Genomic DNA, 19,584 nt, shown 5'->3' on the forward strand with positions numbered 1-19,584 from the left:
GTCTGGACAACGTTTCGTAAATTGACACGTTTAAGAAGGACCAACCAAAATATGGATAACTTGATTCACCTTTACGGCGGAATTAGGTCACGTGAATGCAATAGGAATGCCATTTTATATCTAGAAAGTTAGGGATTGGAAAGATAATGTTTTCTTTTTCTTCAGTTTGAAGAAATGTCTCCTCTGTTCTCGAGTTTCCAGAGAAAATTAGTTTCGAAGATGAATAGAATCTTGATGGGAAATTTCTGTACCTACCGCTCATTATATAGTAAAGAAAAAATCTCTTAAAATTGTTTCACTTTTCAAATTTATTGCAATATATAAAGTACGAAGGTTCGAATGGTTTACATCTCAATATCAAATTCTTCGCTTCTCAATCTTTATAAAACCTTGGAAAATTTCACCCGATTCGAGAGATACCACGGTACGGCGTAATCTGGAAAAAGAACGAGTCTCGCACACAGGTCGAGGCGGAATCTACCGTGTACATCATTGTGGACACGGATATCCAACCGTGAAATAGGACGTTCACGCTAACGATCCCTCTAATAGTCCGAGAAATCGGCGCATTTCCTATCATTACGAGATGAACGGGCAATGCAGCACGCGCTCGTCGATTCCTCAGGGCTCATCATCTTTGAATCCAACCACGGACAAAGACTTGTAAGTCTACGTTATTCATCGCATTATTGCATCGTAAACGGATTTTTAATTCTGACCAGTTTGTCGCGGTTATCGTCAATAATCTTTCACGAAGTGTGTCTTGTATACGTCGAAGATGATAGAATGTTGTTCGATTTCACGCGTTATCATTGAACTAAAATTTCTGTCATAGATATAGAAAAGTAATTGCAATGGAGGCTGATAGAACTTTTAAAGATTCAAGAAAAATGCAGAAAATCTTAAGAAAGAATCATTCACTTTCATTCCTTACCTGAAGAAATATTTCCATAACTTTCGGAGCGAGTAAAATTTGAAGACATCGTCTACGAGAGGCGTAGGACTGCGCCTAGTATTGATGTTTGTGATTATTTGATCGAAAACCGATGGCAGCGTGAAAGTTCGATTTCTTCGCATCGTCGTATCGGGAACTGGGTGCATTTAGCATGATCCGTTCGCCAGAAAATCGGAAGGCCGTGCGTGACGAGCAGTGGAAGGCGGTTCCTTTCGAAAGCCTCACGTTTCCATCGGAATCTCGAGCGACGCCGCGTAATCGTCAGTCTAAGAAGCTCTAATACCGGCTAGCAAGTCGATACTTAGTGGAAAGTACGGGTAAACGTGAAACGTGACGTGGTTTCAATCCATCGCATGTAATTGAGTGTAAAAGTCACGGGCAAATGGGGAAACTGGCTGAGTTTCGCTGTGCTTCCTCGATATCGATATTCCAATATAACATGTGTATTACTGACGTGCGGTATTCCCAAGAGATCAGGAAGCTTTCCTGGTTCACAGGTGTTAAATTGAAGATCTACTAAAATTGGAAGCTACTTTTCTTCATTTAGATGTTGATCATTAAATGAACGTATGACTATTAATTAACATTACAAGCACCTTCCTTACACGGTAGTAAGTTCTTCATCTTCCTATAAATTAACTTCCTACAATCTAAAGTCTGTCTACGTATAAATCTTTCATAAATGCATGGAGATCCACAGTCTAATAATTGGTATGAATGGAGAAAAATTGCTTCATACTTTTCCTCCACATTATATCGGTATAATGATATCTTAATAAAGTACTTTAAAGGAGATAAAGGATCTAATTGCAACGTAAAATACTAATCTTACGTTACAATTTTCCATTCGACGATACGCAAAGATATCCCGTTTCGTTATGTCTTGCTCGGCAGAAAGAACCACGTCACTTATCAATACACGTCAGTAGAAAGAGCAAACGAACCGCAAGGAATCGGTTCAGAACAACGAAGATTCATTGTAGCATTCAACACACTTTCCCAGAGAGGAGAATACGTACGTGGCGCTCGTCGAGAGGGAGGAACCGGTGTTATGGCAATTAATTCGAGCCCGATCGGTCCGCCTCTGATCCTTCTTCTTCGTTTCCACGTTTTTTTCTTCTTCTTTTTTTCTCCAACTCCTCCTCCTCGCCATAGCAAGCGACCCGTGTACACGCGCGCTATTTCCGTGAACCAAATACGGCGCTCGCAGGCGAGTCAACGTCGAGGGCAACCTCGAGGACGAAGGTGGTTGTTGCGATCGAAGTGGAACGCGTAATAACGGAATGCACTGGGCTGATCCGCTTCGAGCTGTCCCGAGCTCGTCGTTCCATCGGTTCGCACCATCACACTGGCTGCGTTCCATTAAGGATCTGCTGCGTGGGTGTTTTTAATAGACACAAGACCGATTTCTTTTTAAAGGAAATTAACGAATATGCCTGTTTCTGATGATACCAAGACAAGAAATTTGTCAAAGTTCGTTGTATTTGGAAATATTTTTTTGGAAGCTTGCATTCATAACTCAACGATCTATGAACTTCTCATGTCTCGATCTTGCTTTCGTTCCACACGAGAAAACAATTTTAAATGCTTAAAGAAAATCTACAGATTCTTTGGAAAATCAAGAATGTTTCCTTGAAACTAAGAAACTTCTTAATGACAAATATGGTTCTATAAAAATTCTGTTTTCTCGATTTAAAGAGCACAGAGAGATTGAGCGGAGTAACCCCTTGCCTTACGATATTAAGTTTGACTTCTGTAACGAGGGTGTTTTATTTACAAAGAAGTCTTGGCTTGCAACAGATGGTAACAAAGGCCGATACAAGCGTGGCGAAGGAACTAAAGAACATGAAATTCAAGCATCAAATTATTAAAAGAACAAGGGCCAATTCTGAAATTCGTCGTTTTCATTTTCGTCGAGACACACGTGAAAGCGGTGCACGCTCCTGGCGGACAATTAAACAATTGTCGGTATCGACCCACTTCTCGACGGGGCAAGGAATCCGCACGCGCTTCCTCGCGCCTCTCGAACAACGCGCGCCACTGTTCGCCACGTGAAATAAAAGGCACCACTGCGAGATCCTTTCGATCAAGATCGAACGTCGACTTATATGGCGAGACGATTCGCCGTAAAAGCAACATCGTTGTCCAGGATTACACGCTCTTCTCTATACATTTCCTCGCGATACATCGACCTCCAGGAGGTCGTACCAAGGAACGCTTGATGGATCCTGACTGTAGTTATGTTTCACGATGGCTTATCAAGATCGTTCGTTCAGTGATATACTTTGTACCAATGGTGAGTAAAAGTGATTGGTTTGTGAATAAAGTAATTGTTTGTTTATGATAAAAGAGAAGATCGTTGACATGCATAATGAGAACGGCAAAGAATCTTTTGTATCTAATCTCCGGTACTTTGTACGATGTTGTTTAGATCAGCCGTTGATAGAATCGATAACAAACTTTGAATTCATAATACACTTGAACTTTGGAGAATACTTAGAATAAAAGATAGAACAGAATCTGTAATTTTAAAGGCAAAAAGTAACATATTGGCGTGCCTCGGTAGCGCAGTAGGCAGCGCGTAAGTCTCATAATCTTAAGGTCGTGAGTTCGATCCTCACCCGGGGCAATTTTTTTCTATATTTGTACGAAATAACATATATTGTCTGCGATGTAAAATGTAAAATAATGTATCTCATTTAAATATAAAGGCATCGTAAACTAATACGGTGGATGAGCACCTTGTCCAATATCCTTTGTCATGTCTCTCCCATTAAATAACGCTTCGGTTAACGAGCTACATCTCGTAACGAGATTTAGCAGGGATAAGATTTCGGTCATCGATGCCATTGACCTCCTTAACGACACTAAGCAACTGACCGCGTCGATGAAAGTTATAAGAAAGTGATGGGAAACTTTAGACAGTACAGCTCACGTGGGTAACTCATGATGTCATTAGAGGGTCAGGAACTTTCTCAAAATGTTCGATATTAACCTGCTCAAATCACGACCGTGTGAATCTTGCGGCAATAAACCCATCATCCGCTTCTTTTCGTTTCGTTTTACTTCCTTGTTGACCGAAAGATTTTTTTAGATCGGTGATCGTAAAAATAACTCCTCTTCTAACACATTTAACCGATAGATCATAAATCAACTAGTACATTTTCATTCAACACTTTGTTTCATTTTATTCGATGACTGGACTTGCATGACTGGCGACTTCTTTCAAACAATATTGTGATTTATCGCGTTCATATTCCGTTACGAATTCTAAATTTGCACAAAACTTAACTCATTCTTCCTCGCCAATGCAACGCCGGAAACCTGTCAATTCTATTTTAACGTATCGATCACTGTCAATGAAATGTTATAATTTTTATGTAGAAAGTATAGCCATTATTCAACACATATTAGATGACAAGTAAAAAAGTTATTGTTTGCTATGGTTTGACAATGACGTTAAAACAAAATTCGCATGGACTAAAATTTCATTCGTGACAATTTATAAAGATGATACTATACTAATCGATAAAACTGGAAAGTAAACACTTCATACTCTCATCCTTCTTTTAGTCGTCCACATTATAAAAATTTGTGATTTATTAATTTATAGTTGCGAGTGTAACAACATTGTGACACCAAAACTGATTCAGTCATAGCAGACCAAACGAAACACCGAATTAGTCGTGACAAATGCTCGAAGGTCCACCACGTGGATCTCGGTCACGCAGAGATTACGTCACAAACGAGTCAATACTACGTGCCATAGGTAAATTCCAGTTTCTAGATTCCCAGGATTCAGAAAAACACGTTTTACATCGTCTATATAGTTCCGTCACGTAGGATCACGTGTTTCCGCTTGAAACGGAACCATCACATGTGCGTACACGCGAATCGTGTCGAGCCACATGTTCGTCGACGTGCATGGGCTGTGTACGACAAACTGATTACACGTTTAATTAGCATAATACAATGAGCCATCGCAAATAACACGGTTCCGCCTGGTCATTAACCGCCGATTCATGGCCCGCGAGGGATTATTATAAACAATGAGAGGAGGAGTGCGCCGATCGTGATTAATTTTCCAATACGAACAGTAATTTACTTAATATATCTCGTTGCGTCATTTGTTTCGCGACATTTACCTCCTAAAGGGAAGGTTTATCTAGAGAAAATCAAATTCTGGAAATCTATTAATTTACTAAAAAATTTGATATCGTAGAACCTTGTTAAAAAAATACTTCATATGTCAAGGAAATTATAACAAAAAAGGATTCGTTTAAAAATTTCTTCTTTTATAAAAGAGATCAAAACAATTCGTTTTTCTTTCACGTTTCACGTTCTTTTAGATATCTATATGACGATCTCGAAACATCGATCTTCTAATTCGCGATATGTCACGCGTTCGCACAACGTAGCTCCAGGCATTAAAGTCTTTTCCCCGAGGGAGCCATTCACGTCCAGTCGTAACCTTCCAATCCATCTCGTCTAAAACCCGACGAGGAATTACGAAACTCGATCCTCCTTCCGCGATCCATCGCTATAATCGAACGATTCCCACAGCGCCAGCCCAGTCGTCGGCCGTTTAACGACCCAGCGACGTTCCATTATCGATTATGCTCGGTTATGTGCAAACACTCCCTCGCGAATGACCATGATAACGCCGCGTGTCGAATAGGGACACGGCTAATCGCACTCGCGATTTCCATGCGTCTTATACACCACGATCATCAACCATGGAACAACCAGGAGACTGGAACATGACGTGTATTTGATGACTTTACATAAACGAGATCGAATCTTTGATTTGAAACTGTTGAAGATATGAGAAACTAGGTTAAGTCGAAAGAGTTTCTAAGAAGAAAGGACCTGTGGTGGAGGAAACAAGGTGCAAACGTCTTGATCAATTTGACGAGGATCGCTCGATGAGGATGTAGTAGCAGAAGTTGCTCCGATCAGTGAAATTGGATAACCATGTGATTTTTTTTAGGTGAAAGTAGAGGTATAAAGAACCCTTTGTCTATTTGACTGGTCTGGATGGTAAGAATTTTTCGACGTCTATTTTATTTTCTATAGCTGACTGAACGGATGAGTGAATTGAGAAACACAGATTTTAGAGATTCGAGACTTTCACAGTCATTGAGTGTAATATCCCGAAGATATTATTAAGATATAATCTAACGTTTAATATCTTTCGATGGCCTACGCAGTGATCAGAAAATTAGGAAAAGAAATCTTGATTTTGATCGTTTCTCCATTTTACAAAATTTTTTTAAGAGGAACATAGAAAACGATCTGAGGCGAAAGACCAAAAAAATCTCTAGTACTACGTAATCTTCAGTAGCCAAAAATCATTGGAGTTACATAATATCACTTACCTCATGCGCCTGATCCTCGATGCTCCTGAGAACCGCGAGATTCCGAATAGTGGCGCGTCGGGTCTCGAACGACGATTCCAGCCTGGTGGCTGCGTTTCCCACTTCCTCCACTAATCTCCGTGCGCGTTTCACCGACAATCTGAAAAGATAAAAGAGAGGCGTCGTGATCGCGACGCACCGTTAGGAATTCCCTAGTGGCTAGGTTATCGCTAACGAAACATCGAACGCTAACCCGCCGCAGCTCGTCTCTTCCATACGCGAGTGGGCGCTAACACGACACAAACGTTATCGTCATCGTTATAAAACGTACCCCATCACGGTTTCCCGTCCACGTAGAACGTGGCGCCGAGAAATATATTCGCTATCGCGACCTAACTCTACGACCAAACTCTTCGAGCTTCGAAGAAACGACGACGGCGAGAATCATTGCATATGCACGTCGTTCAAAGAAACCGCGAAGAGGATCGTTTCTTCGACACGAGAAATTAATAGGCGAGTCGATAGCTATTTTATGAACGTGCGAAGGAGAGATCCACTGGACAATTAAAGCGGAACGAGCGGATGTAAAGACACGCGCGAGGGAAACGGGAACGAACGACAATAAGCTCGAGTAATGTATCGATCGGTGTCCTCGCGAGTGTCTTGCTTGCGGCGAGATTCGCGCGCTTTCTAACGCGAATCGTTGCTCTCTAACCTAACGTGCTCAAGGTGCAAAAGCGGTGCCGCGCGTTCCTCCAGCGAGGTGATCGCCTCCTCGGCATCTCTCGACGTTCTTCTCAATGTGGGGTCCGTCAGGAGCCGACCGAGAGGCGTCAACGTGCCAGATAGACTGCTGCATTCCTTCAACTCCGACATCTCGAGGGCCAGCCTGCGTCCTGCCGCCTGCCATTCCGTCATTAGTCCATCGTATTCCTGTAGGATAATATTAGGTTCGTGAGACGAGTGAAAAGTAGTGGCCATTATATTTGTTGGGTATATTTCTTTATGTCTTTCTTCGGCAAGAGTTGAGTGACGAAGAATGCAGAACAGATATTTTTAATTGGTAGTTTAGTTGATACCTTTGTTGTAATTACTCGTAGTAGATCCCAGGGTTGAATCTTATTTGAGTGAGATATTTGGAAAATTAGTATTCTAATAATATAATATTAGTTATTTTGAGATAATTATACGTTGGTCGGTATGAATGTTTCCTGAAGTAATTTCGTCCAGGTTTATAAATTCTTCATCGATTACAAATTCCTATCCCTTGAAATCATTCGTGCGCAAATGCGGTACGTGCTTTTATGCTGACTAGTATCCGGGGACACTTTATAACATTCTTCCACTGAAAGGTCGCGTGATAGACTATAATATTATACAGAGTGGCGCAAAATAACTATTACCTTACGTGTAAATATATTTTGTGAATAACATCCAGATGCCGTCCACTGAGCGTTCCTAATTTTTCAAACGTTTATCCCAAGCTAAACGGTTCTAATAACCGTTAAGTTTGAAAGAGCCTAACGGACTTAGGATGATATATCGTTGAGAGTAATTAGAAGTATCAGTTAAAGAGAATAACGAAAAATTATAAATATGCCAAAGTCATTTGTTACATTTCTCGAGAGCATTTTACGCTGATTTTAATTAAGTGAATTTTAATGGGCCTTTCGAAGATGGAAGTCTGCTATGATTAAGAAAATTGATTGCTGATCACTAAAGATCACTAAAAGATATCTAATGGATGTTTATATTTTGGAAATGATAGTAGAAGGATGGAAGAGATGAACGAAAAATAGTATGTAAGATTGTACAATCCTTATATGCTTTCTCGCCATAGTCATAAACCAGAAATTGCTATCCATTAACTCTGCAATACTACACCTATATCTGATCTCATTACTACTATAACGAGGGTCTGATTATCATAACCATTAAAATAAGTGAAAGTAGAGATTAAACGCCTGGAAGAATATAATTTTATTAACGTAACATCCATTTCAAACGAAAACAGCATCAAACCCGGCACTGAATAGTCCTAAAAAGAATAAATAACAGAGAGCCATCTCTTAGAAATAAGTAGAGAATTCAGTACTCATTATAGTACTTTAGAATTAGCTCAGACTGAACACGTGTTCTACTCTAGTTATCAATCACCACCATTTAATCTCTCTTCCACTAACGACATTATGATATGCTTGGGTTCGACGATTCCTCGCGAACGAGAAAGTTTGAAATTTTCAAGCGTACGCCAACGATGTTACACGAACGCCAGTTATTCGACCACGCACAACGAAGGTTCGTTCCCAACATACTTCGTGAAAGAGGCAAGCGAGCAGGAACGACAAGACGAGTCCTTACTTTCCGCCGAAGAATCCTGCAGCTATGTTTCTGCCTATCTCAACGATGATCACGAGCCGACCGTTATTTATGAACATTTTCCATCGGCGAAATTTTCTCCTTGTAACGTTTCCCGATCGATTATCTCCAGCAAGGTCGCGAATAACTGTTGTAAAGTCGCTTCACCTTCGATCGGCATCGCTTTATCGACCGACAGACCGATAGAATTCGCCCATTGTGCCATTTACGTTCGCACAATGGCCGGAATAATTGCTGCGAAGTCGTTGAGCCACGAAGGACGATGTACAGGCCATGAAGACGGAGAGAAAAGAAATTTTGTTTCGTTTTATACTGAACGAAGTTGGAGTTCTTTGAATAAGCTAGAGATTCTAATTGATAAATTTTGGCAGAATAGCACGATCGATCTGATAATTGCGTCACTTTGTAGTTCAAATAATTTGAAACATTATATATTTGAAATTCTGCAAAACAAAGTAACCTACAACAATTCATCGTTGTCGCGTATGATACGATACTAACAGAGGGTTAAATATTCAAATCTGATAATACCTTTAATCGTTCACTTTCGAGGAAACATTCAATTACCATACAACCTAACCTATTCGAAAGACACGAATCAGACTTAATCGATCGTAATTGCACAGTGCAAGGTGAAGATCGTATAAATCTCTGGATGCACAGTCTACAATCTCCCAATCTCCTCTGAAACCGCCACCTAACGAAACCGTATCACAGCCCGAAGACACCCATGCCACTCAATTACCCGAACGAATGCTTAATTCACGTCAAAACATTCGTTCTACTGGATCGGTGCGTGTATACAGACGCATGTCGCGGGCGAAAAAAATTGCGAGGGCCGTGACGAATTGCGATCACGATACCAGGCGCGACGAAGACGCGCCGCGCGTCTCCTTTTTTCCTTGGCTTTAACGGGACCCATTAAAACGCCATTAAGCGCGCGGCCGTGGGTTGAGAGCCACGGATAAATTGGTAACATCGGTCAGTGCCACCAGTCGCAGGATAAATTCTCCGACAATAATTGCGCCGCGACTCGAGAGAGCACCGGACCCCGGCACAATTATTCCGCTCACGGTCGCCCGTTCATTTTTCATCGAACCTGCCGAATCACCGTCGTGACACTCAGTCAACCGGCCTGGGCGAAATTTCTGTCCCTCCGATTCTGTCTCTGTTTTTTTTTTTCCACCGTCCTACCGTCAGAAGACATTGTCGAGGCGCGATCGTTTTCGGAAGCAATTTGTCGCAATTCGGATTCAGACGGATGAGCCTCCACTGAATTGCCTGTCACTGGTCGAATTGCTCGCTCGTTATAGGGTGCTTGGCTGGATTATAAGTTTGGCGTGTGCTGTGCAAAGTTTGGATGTCAGGATTCTTTTGGAAGAGATCAGGGAATTTTATTAGGATGACATAAGGTTTGATGTAATACGGGCAGGAAAGGAAGGGAGTCGGTGAAATGCGGGATCTACTAAGAAAAATCATCAGCGAGATTAGGCTGGTGGATGCGACTGTAGGAAGGGAGAGATTAGCGAATTCTTTCGAGAATGTGTTTTTTGATATACGAATGCAAGGGGGTTGTTACAGTATAATCGCCGCTAGAGAAATAGCTACATGGTAAATTATTGTATCATTAATGCTGCCCTTTATCTCCCCTAACATCTTTGAAGTGGTCATATATACATACAAGCGAGTCACTCACAGCGAAGAAACACTGCAGAACGAAACGAGAAACCCTCGAGAATTAAATGGAACGAAGCTTTGGTTACCTTATAAAACGCGATCCACTGAGCCTGGTCGTGGTTCTGCTCTCGCCTGGGAATGTGCTCTCTCAAAGCGCCCTCGTCCACGACGATCGTCTGAAAGCAAAATCGGAAACGCTTTTAACTCCTCGACAAGATAAATGACTCTTGTAACAGTGTCTCCGAAAATCGTACTCGAAAGGAAACCGTTTCCTTTCTTCTCGTTGAGAACCGTGCAATCGAGACGTCCAGACGAAACGCGTTACCAATAGAGGAATAACGTTTTCACTGTGGAATTGGGACTGAGCAAACAATGACCGCGTTTGAACACAAGTTATATTCAAGACAATTGCTTAATCCCTCCACTGCGAAGGACACGTGTGCGCGTTCAAGTATCCATGGAGATTGTTCGTTATATAGGAATGTTATTGTAATTAATTTATGTCGAAAGAGTTAATATTGTTTCTGTGGAATCTTTCAATAGGAATAAAAATCATTCACTCTTCAATTTTCAAACTCTTCGATTTAGTTTAAATAATATTAGTAGGATAATAGAATCAAGTGTGCTTACCTTAACGCGACTCAGAGGTAACTGGGAATCGGTTGACTCTTCAGCGATAAAGTTCTGCAGAAGCAATGCTTGAGAAACATTTACTCGTCCCTGAAAAATAACAATCATTCCCTTCAAACTTATCTCTCGTCCAATTTACTTCATCTCGTCATAGATAAAGACAAGAATAAAAATTACATAAAACTACGAGATTAATTGCTTTACCTGCAAAAGAGTGAGAACCTTGTCGAGAAATTCCAAGCACTCCGGGACGTATCCACGAACCAGAAGGGTGAATCCGTTCTTCGCGACATCGGAGCTGAAATCAGAAGAGAAACGAGATCAGCTCGATGACGAGGAACCGTTTCTGGCAGATGATGAAATAAATTGCACGGGATAAATTATCGAGACATTCCGTGCATACGCGTGAGTCACCGTGATACGGTAGTCCGACGCTTGACAAGATCTCCCACGTGAAGCGGCGTGTCGCCGCGATTTCTCCTCCGAGTCATGCTCAGAGAGTGAAACGAGTCATTCGTCGTGTCGACACGTTCGCGCGCCGATTATGTGCGCTCGAAGATACGACCCGATCCACCGACGGGCCGCTCGATCGTTTCACTCTGACCTTCGTGGCGGATAATCCAGTAATTTTCTTCCCTGCGTTTCTTCTCAAGTGTATCGCAGTTGTTAATACGTATAATGATCCCCTGATTGCAAACAAGTTTCTTTTCCAGATTTTTAATATGATAGTAGATTGTGTTAGTAAATTTCACTTTGTAATATCTTGTTTAGCTGATTTTGAAATTATAAATCATTCGATAATTATCACCTTCGTTTAATAGTATTTATGAATATACTTCAAAAAATGGAGCTTAAGTAGAAAATTGTTTTATCTATCAAATATAAAGTGTATTGCACTTTGAATATCTTGTATATTCTTGCATAAATAAAAATCCGCACTGTAATAATTGTACATATCTATTTATGCCTGTCCTAAGTGCACTAAGTGTCCTGTGATTTATGAACAGTAAAATAAATAACAGTATGCATCATTGGCGCGAATAAAGGATTCGCACGAACGCGTCAAATGTTAATCAAACAATTCGAAGAGTGAAACGCACCATGAATATATCGCGTGTTCCTTCGTGAAATCGAACTCGAACTTTTCTAGAGCACTTTTTGACATCTTCCCACGGAGAACCATCGTAGACCTACGAGACCCATAATTAACCCAGTCTGTTCCCTGGTATTTTTATTCCTGTCATGCACATATGTACTTAGAGGGAACGTTTCACTCGAGGCACCGAGGGATCATATTAGAGTATCGAATGAAGGAAAAGCGTATCACGATCCTCTGCATTAAGCTGTGACACGTGGGTGGTTCGCGTAAGTATGCAGCGTTTCTCACGCGGCTCCAGTGGCAGTGGAACCCCCTCCGCGTCCCCCGACCCCTTTTCATACACATAGTAATCATGCATCCACTTCACAGTGGCGTATGCACTGCTTACAATGCCGTTCTTTGTACATTGCGATCGCTTTAATCCGTCTCCAGCCCCGTTTTGCCGTGCTAGCTTTCATGCCCCTCCACCTTTCCATTGACAAACAAAAATCGTGCAACCACCGACACTTTCGTTCTTCTTCTTGAGACTGCCAACCAAGGAATTAACCCGACCAGACGGTATTCAAACTTTTCCTTGCGTTCAATTCTTCGCACGGTTAATTAAATATAATTAAAGTTCTTCGAGTACAATGTTCAATATGTTGAGAGCGGAAGGGAAGGTTTTGTTACACGACTCAAATATATACTTTAGAATTCAATTCAAAAACGTTTGAAAGAATTTAATATTCAAAAAAGTATCGACGATCCTCGGGTAATATATTAAAAAACAGAATTCGACACTTACCATAATCTCGATAGAAATACTTTAACGTTCTGCTTTTTGTGACTATCCCTGTATAGCTTACAACGTTGAATATCTTCTAAATAATAGTAAGAAGATATCCCTCAGCAAAGACACTGTCCTCGAAGAATTCATCGAAGTGATGGTAAGCAGGAAGATTGGTTCGATACGTATCGGATAGCACAGGTTCGCGTCGTCCTCTTCCACTCGAATCCGTATTTATTGAATTTACGGGCTGTTCTCATGCACGGTAATGATACGTTCACAGCCTCACGGAATAGTTAGTCACGCGTTTCCCTGAACCGTCGATCGATTCGATAAGCCAAACCGATTTTTCCGTGACTACATTCGTGATCGCACGAAGGGACACAGAGTCTAATTGGATAGTATAAGTAACAGTGTCAAGGCATAGAGGACGATGGAATAGCATAGACGTGAGTGATTTAGGTTCGTTAAAAGGCACTTCCATTAAATGTAGAGAGAAAACTATAATTTACATCAAAATTTACGTCCCCTGCAAAAAGCTTGTACATGAAATATCACATTAGCTTGTCAATTCCTAACATGATCGACACTTGAGAGACAAATCGAGGAACCACCTGTTTGAATATTTACGATCCATAACTCCAGGCCACCGCAAACAAATGTCAACTGCCTAGGAAACCGTAACTAGCCTTTCGAAAGAAGAATTCCAAAACGAACCAGGAAACTATGGAAGTGCTGAGAATTCAACCTAACCCAAGACATTCCACGTTTAACCTCCGAAACAGAGACCGCAAACGTTGAAATAGCGTTTGCGCGTGCGTCACCACGATTTCCATAGAAAATTCTCTTATAGGCAGCGTGTGCAGTCGCTCTCAATTAACCTCCAGGATCGTTTGTCGAGTAAGCGAATCGCCGTAACTGTGACACGTGGATTTACAATTCGATCGTAACTGTCGGCCACCGCTACGCCACTGCCCACTCTCTTAGAAGAAACGCATTAGCAGCATTGTAAGCCTGGATGTTACTGGTCAAATAGCGTGTTTGAAATCGCAATAGACCATCCTATGTGTACTTAAAACCGCAGCCGTTCGTGCGGACTGGGTTAAAGGAGTGGAGACCTCGATTTTCTCGAATTTTTCCAATTTTTAATCTTTTCATAAGAGTGCTCTCCTTCTGATTTTCTTCTTTTTCTAATCTTCTCCTTTTTATATCTTTATCGTCGATATAAAAGTAGGGTGCTCTGTAAAGAATGTACGTCATCTTGGATTCGGCTTCTAGTGACGTACGCGATGCTCCAGTTTGTGGTTTGCTAGAATCGAGGGTACTGGAGTTTCGTAGAAAACCGATTAGCTCGATTAGAGTATCGTACTGAAACTGGTACTGGTTAGACAGTTATTTACGCGTTATTAACAGTGCAGATCTGCTGAGTTCAGTACTGAGTGTTTAAATTAATATGCAAGAAAAAAACAATCAAAGGAAACGCGACACCTGGTAGGAGAGTGCATAGTTCTCAGGTCGTGACAACGATAAAAACTTTTACGTAATTGCGATATTGTCGTGGAATGTATGCAAATTAGTATCATCTTCGTAGAGAAATTTGCCAACGACGATGTCAGGACAATAGTCCATTAGCATCGAAAGATGTATGAATTATTCTTGGATATTTTTAGAATTGTTATCGAGGAGATAAGTAGCACGAACAACATTCGTTTATGTTAGTTTATTCTATCTGTAATTTCTTTCTCTTTTTTATGATGTATAAGAGAAAATTATAGAAAGTGAAAGTAAAATTCAATCAACGGTTGCTAACATGGTCAACTGATATTTCTACAAATGAAATGCGAAATACGAAACCATCGTGGGATTCATAAGTGGAGCATCAAGTTCAAAGAATTACGACCTATTAAACCTCGCATATCTGTCTATGGCTAAAATTTAAGGCCAATATACATACTTATTACGTTCTAATGTTGTATGCACATCGTTTCAGATATTCGTTTCCTCAGTAAACGATACTGTGCGTTTCCATGTTAATTTCACTTCTACACTTACGTATAACGTGTAACTACACTTTTGCATGAATATTTCCGATTCAAAGGAATTCGAGTGCTTCGCGTTAAAAAAGATATAAAAAAATTGTATCGTTTTTGATAGTTGTCGAATGATATACGCAATAGAGTTTCGATAAGGCTACCGCGTTTGTGCAACCTGTCGTTCGACATCAACTCATTTAAAATTCCGATAAGAGGGCATTCATGTCCCATTGACACGACGATTGTCGGGCGAAACGCTCCGTCGAGCTCTTAATATGCCTGTAGCAACCAATCAACATACAAATCTCCGCATTGAAATCACAGACAGTTCGATAAGTAGAAGCAAAACTCCGTGTTCTGATCAATGTACTTCACCTATGCCAGTTGAGCATGCAATAACATCATGCTGCACACGCCAACTATGTATACATATTGTATGTTGAACAGTCGGCGAAGTATATAGACGTTCACTGTTTCTCAGAAATCACAAAATATGGGATTAATTCATGAACCAGTTCTACTCTTCTTTGTTCAAGCAATAGCAAAGTTTCTAAGTTCACGTCCAAGCACATAAATGGAAAAGATATACGATACACCGTTTCCTATTATTCTATAGCCTCGTACGATATTTCCCCTAGAAGCGATTTCCTTTATTACCTATCATTAACTTAATCAACTACGACCACTAAAGAGTCCAATTGGCATTTCCAGATGTACTTCCCAAATTCCTCTATCTCCAACGTCTCGACCCTAGCTCCCAAAAACTTCACTCTTGCCCTATCGATCTACACACACAAGTACAAATTCACTACGATCTGAAGTACCGCCACTTGAAGAAATCAGCGTTCCACCATCGGCATCCAGAGACCAGAAAGGATCCCCCTAATCTCGAAATCTTAAATAACGACAGGGGTGCTTAACAATCCGGCGAAACAGAGTCAAAGCAACCGAAGCGAAAAAAAGTAGAGAAAGAACACTCTAGAGAAGGATGTAATACATGGGAGGAAAACGAGCGAACGGTAGGAAAAGAGATGCTCGAATATCTGATACGATCTTGGAAGTGGGTCGACAAACTGCAGTTCTAGATCTTGGTCCCGCGGGGAAAAGCGAGATAGCAACGAGGGACGTTTCGCCGAACCCGTTACTCGTTACCATCGAACACGAGGGTGGTTGGGAGACGCGGGAGGGACGATCAGAGCCCGATGGTAGGAGCTTGGCTAAAAGGATTGATGCACGTCCATAACTCATGCAGAAATGCGGTCAGGTGCACAACTGGATCGGCCAACAGATCCCCCGCGATCCTATCGTCGTGCAATCTCCGGACTTCGTGACTCCCTCTCGAGCGATATGCGATATGCGACGAGGTGCCAGCTGCACGGATAGTTTTGAGTTTAAACCGCTATCGTGTCGGTGAGCCGACTAATTGTTAGGAGAGTTTGATGCGGATTATTAAGTAGCTGGGATATGAGGAAAATGGGATAAAAGGGATAAAAGGAATTTCATTTGTGATGGGATTTTAAAGATTTGATTAATTGTACTAGGTATAGGTACTGATACGATGGATCGTTCGTTAATTACGTTTCAAAATGTTTCGAAAATTTGATTTAAGTGGTGAGTTAGGTGCACATGAACAAACTGCAGTTGCAAACGAAGATGTCTGACATATGATAAATAGTAGATGTAGACAGATGAAATAAACATAAATTGTAAACAAAGAGAATATGCAAATAAAGAAGTATAGGGAAAAGAAAGTGCGAATAAACAAAAGGATTGCGAACAAATAGACGATCGAAATCGCGAATGCATCGCAATCTCGCAAGGACACGTGGCGTATTTCAGAACTTTCGCCACTTCACCCTCGATCTCCACGAGATCGAGGCGTGTTCTTCGTGCAAGCACGATCCAATTTTTCCGGTTCTAGCCACGCGACAGGTTTCGCCCACAGAATCTAGGAAGCAGCTGATAGAAGTGAAAATCCTCGACCTTGGACCAATAAATCGCGACAACCGGTAATTAACAGAGGCGCTCTGCTATCGCTGCAACGTTGATACGGTAAATGATACCTCTCCTAGTTAGACTGTCCATTTGACACACAGCTTTCTTTCATTAACGAACAAGTTCCATTAATGCGTGACGATTTACGCCAGGTGGATTTTTCAGTGGAATAGAAAATGTGGGACAAGTTTTTTCCGTACTATGGTAACTGTTAGAGGAGTTGAACGTTTTTCATCGACGCTTGGATGATTTGTTTTTCTTACTGATTAATTGCTGAAAGCGTCCTCCTACCGGTATTAAGAAACTCAATCAATAAACAGCTGTATGAATATCTTGAATTCGACAAATTGAACTTTGTATTCGTCAACTAGAAGCCACTTATCATTCTCATATTTATTAAACATGTTTATCAAAGGGATTTAACTAACTTTGTTGAAGAGTAAAGATGTTCCGATATATCGGACATATATCCATGGAAACAAAATTCCCAACAATTCATCAATCAAGTAATAAGTATGTCACTTTACATAAGAAACACGAAATCACATACATCAGAACTTATTATCTCGGATGTATATTAATTATCGCCGCGTTTCAATCGACCCCAAGAGAAAACTGTTCTCTCCACGTCATTGAATTTGATCAACCATTTCGTAAAATACTTTACAAATCATCTAGGCAAGTTAAACTTGAATAAAAAAGATATATATATATTCATGTGAAAATTCAGAGATTAGCTTCTCACGTATTTTTCATTCTTTTATCTTTTATTTAGGGTCTGCTTCGAACTTGTTTTCCGAGTGATCGATCATCCGCTGCATACGTAAGACAGACATCCAACAATTAACACGATATTCAAAGCAGTCTTAATCTAAGTAAAAGGAAATAGAAAGTAAAAAATACGTGTGAAAATTCAGAGTTTCACACAAGATCCGTGTTTTGTCGTCGTACGATCAATAAATAATCTGCAGCCTGTATCCGCGAAGTAATCCGCCATCGATAGATTGGCCTACCGCTATGTCAACGTCGGTTTTGCGCTTTCCCACTGAGACTGCGCCGCGCGCCGCCACACTGCCAGAAAAAAGGTGACAAACGAGGAAAAACGCTAATGAATCCCGCGTAACCGGTACGTTGATTTATGGGGATCGTGTTCCGCTCAGGGGATCATTATGACACTGTTAGCTTTCGTCGGCGAATTCCAACGGCGCGGCGCCTGGTACTCGCGACTTTCCTCTTCGCTACTGCAGAATATAGACGACCGGCAATAATGGACACGCGTAAAGACCAGAAACTTTCGCAACCCCGACGACCTTCCGCGTACCCGTTTCAGGGATGCATCAGGTGAAAACGCACCATCGTGTTCGATTGTCTCCTATGATCGTGGGAAACGTTCGATCGTGGATCCTGAGCTGGTTGGTTTGTTCTGTTATACCTTCAGTATATGTAGAAATAAGTAGCTAGTAATGAGGTAATGATAATTGATGGCTGATTTTGTTGATTTCACTTTTATCCATTTACCTGAATTTGTGCCGTGGGACAAATAATTCAGATAAATGGAGTTCGTTGATTCTTCCTATTGCCTATTACCTTTCGTTTACGCAATAGGAATTCACGTTGAAGTCAATAGATTCGATTAACTGGAGTTAATCGGGCATTCATTAAAATGTTGGTCGTTGTTTTTTTTTTTTGCGTTAAAAGATTCTTGTAACTTTATGGAACATCAAGGAAGTTTCGTATCAAACTGTATCGTATCAAAGTATCATATCAAAGTATTCTCGCACTATTTTTGCATTTACTTATTCTCACAACTCTCTCCTGAAGAATCTTTTAAAAATGCATGGGAAAATTGCCGGTTCGAACATTATTTATGCATATTGACGGAATATTTGCGCGATGACGCGTTCCAGACCTGATATTTGAAATTTCGCGTAAAGTCATTTCCATTCGCCATGAGAAAACGCCGTCACGAGGCATTAATTGCATGTATTTTACATTCACGACGCATGTTATTAAGCGTTTATTATGTCCAATCTCGCAGAACATCGCTGTTCAAAATTCTTTCGTAATGATTGTCTCGCGATTCGAACTCACCTCCGATTTTCCGCATAATTCCGTCCGTGGATGCCACAGAATTCCTCTTGATGACACGCGAAACTAATTCTTCTATCTAATTCCTACCATTTATTCTCACATGCTTTCTCAACTTTATTGGAAACACTGCTTTCTTGAAGAAGACGTAAATATTACCTTTTTAGCCCTTCGATCTTGTAGATATTCGCTATTCACCTTGTGCAACATCCAATGTTTTTTAAGCTCTCAAATTGATCTTAATAGAATCTTAACAAGGCCGAAAGATTTCAGCAAAACACAGCTCTGACAAGGCCATTCACCTCGAATTTCCCATTTCCGCGCGCATGAAACGGCTGAGTAGATATCGAAAGATAGAAGGACGTTTCTCAAGAGGAGAGCCCCGGGGCGGAATATCGTTTCTTCTCTCTGCTGCTCGTCCGGTTGCACGGGGCATCATAAAGCCGCACGATTGACGATACCGCAATAGGCTGCCGTGGCTATCGTACGTGATATGTTTTACGAGCTGGGTAGCATGCGAACGCGGCCAAACGAGCGACCGATTCGAGAGGAAGAGGACCTTGCTTCGCGAATCCTACTCGGCCACATCCTTTACGATCGCCTTT

At 41.1% G+C, this 19,584-nt stretch overlaps 1 protein-coding gene and 1 non-coding gene across 7 annotated transcripts in view; one reads left to right on the forward strand and one right to left on the reverse strand.

Annotated features, from left to right (window-relative positions):
- Positions 1-19,584, reverse strand: part of LOC117235250 — a 305,200-nt gene that overhangs the window by 80,403 nt on the left and 205,213 nt on the right. For all 6 annotated transcript variants that reach the window (XM_033497118.1, XM_033497116.1, XM_033497117.1 and 3 more), the window contains exons 8-12: positions 11,203-11,296; positions 10,999-11,088; positions 10,455-10,544; positions 7,028-7,245; positions 6,334-6,472 (exon numbers count right to left, since the gene is read on the reverse strand). In XM_033497118.1, the coding sequence (XP_033353009.1) occupies positions 6,334-6,472; positions 7,028-7,245; positions 10,455-10,544; positions 10,999-11,088; positions 11,203-11,296 (631 nt within the window). The remainder of the gene's footprint in view (positions 1-6,333; positions 6,473-7,027; positions 7,246-10,454; positions 10,545-10,998; positions 11,089-11,202; positions 11,297-19,584) is intronic.
- Trnam-cau lies at positions 3,512-3,584 on the forward strand. Its single transcript has one exon. It is a non-coding gene; the product is annotated as a tRNA-Met (tRNA).

Source organism: Bombus vosnesenskii, unplaced genomic scaffold (assembly GCF_011952255.1).
Source record: "Bombus vosnesenskii isolate JDL3184/JDL3185 unplaced genomic scaffold, Bvos_JDL3184-5_v1.1 scf7180000013314, whole genome shotgun sequence".
Lineage (NCBI taxonomy): Eukaryota > Metazoa > Arthropoda > Insecta > Hymenoptera > Apidae > Bombus > Bombus vosnesenskii.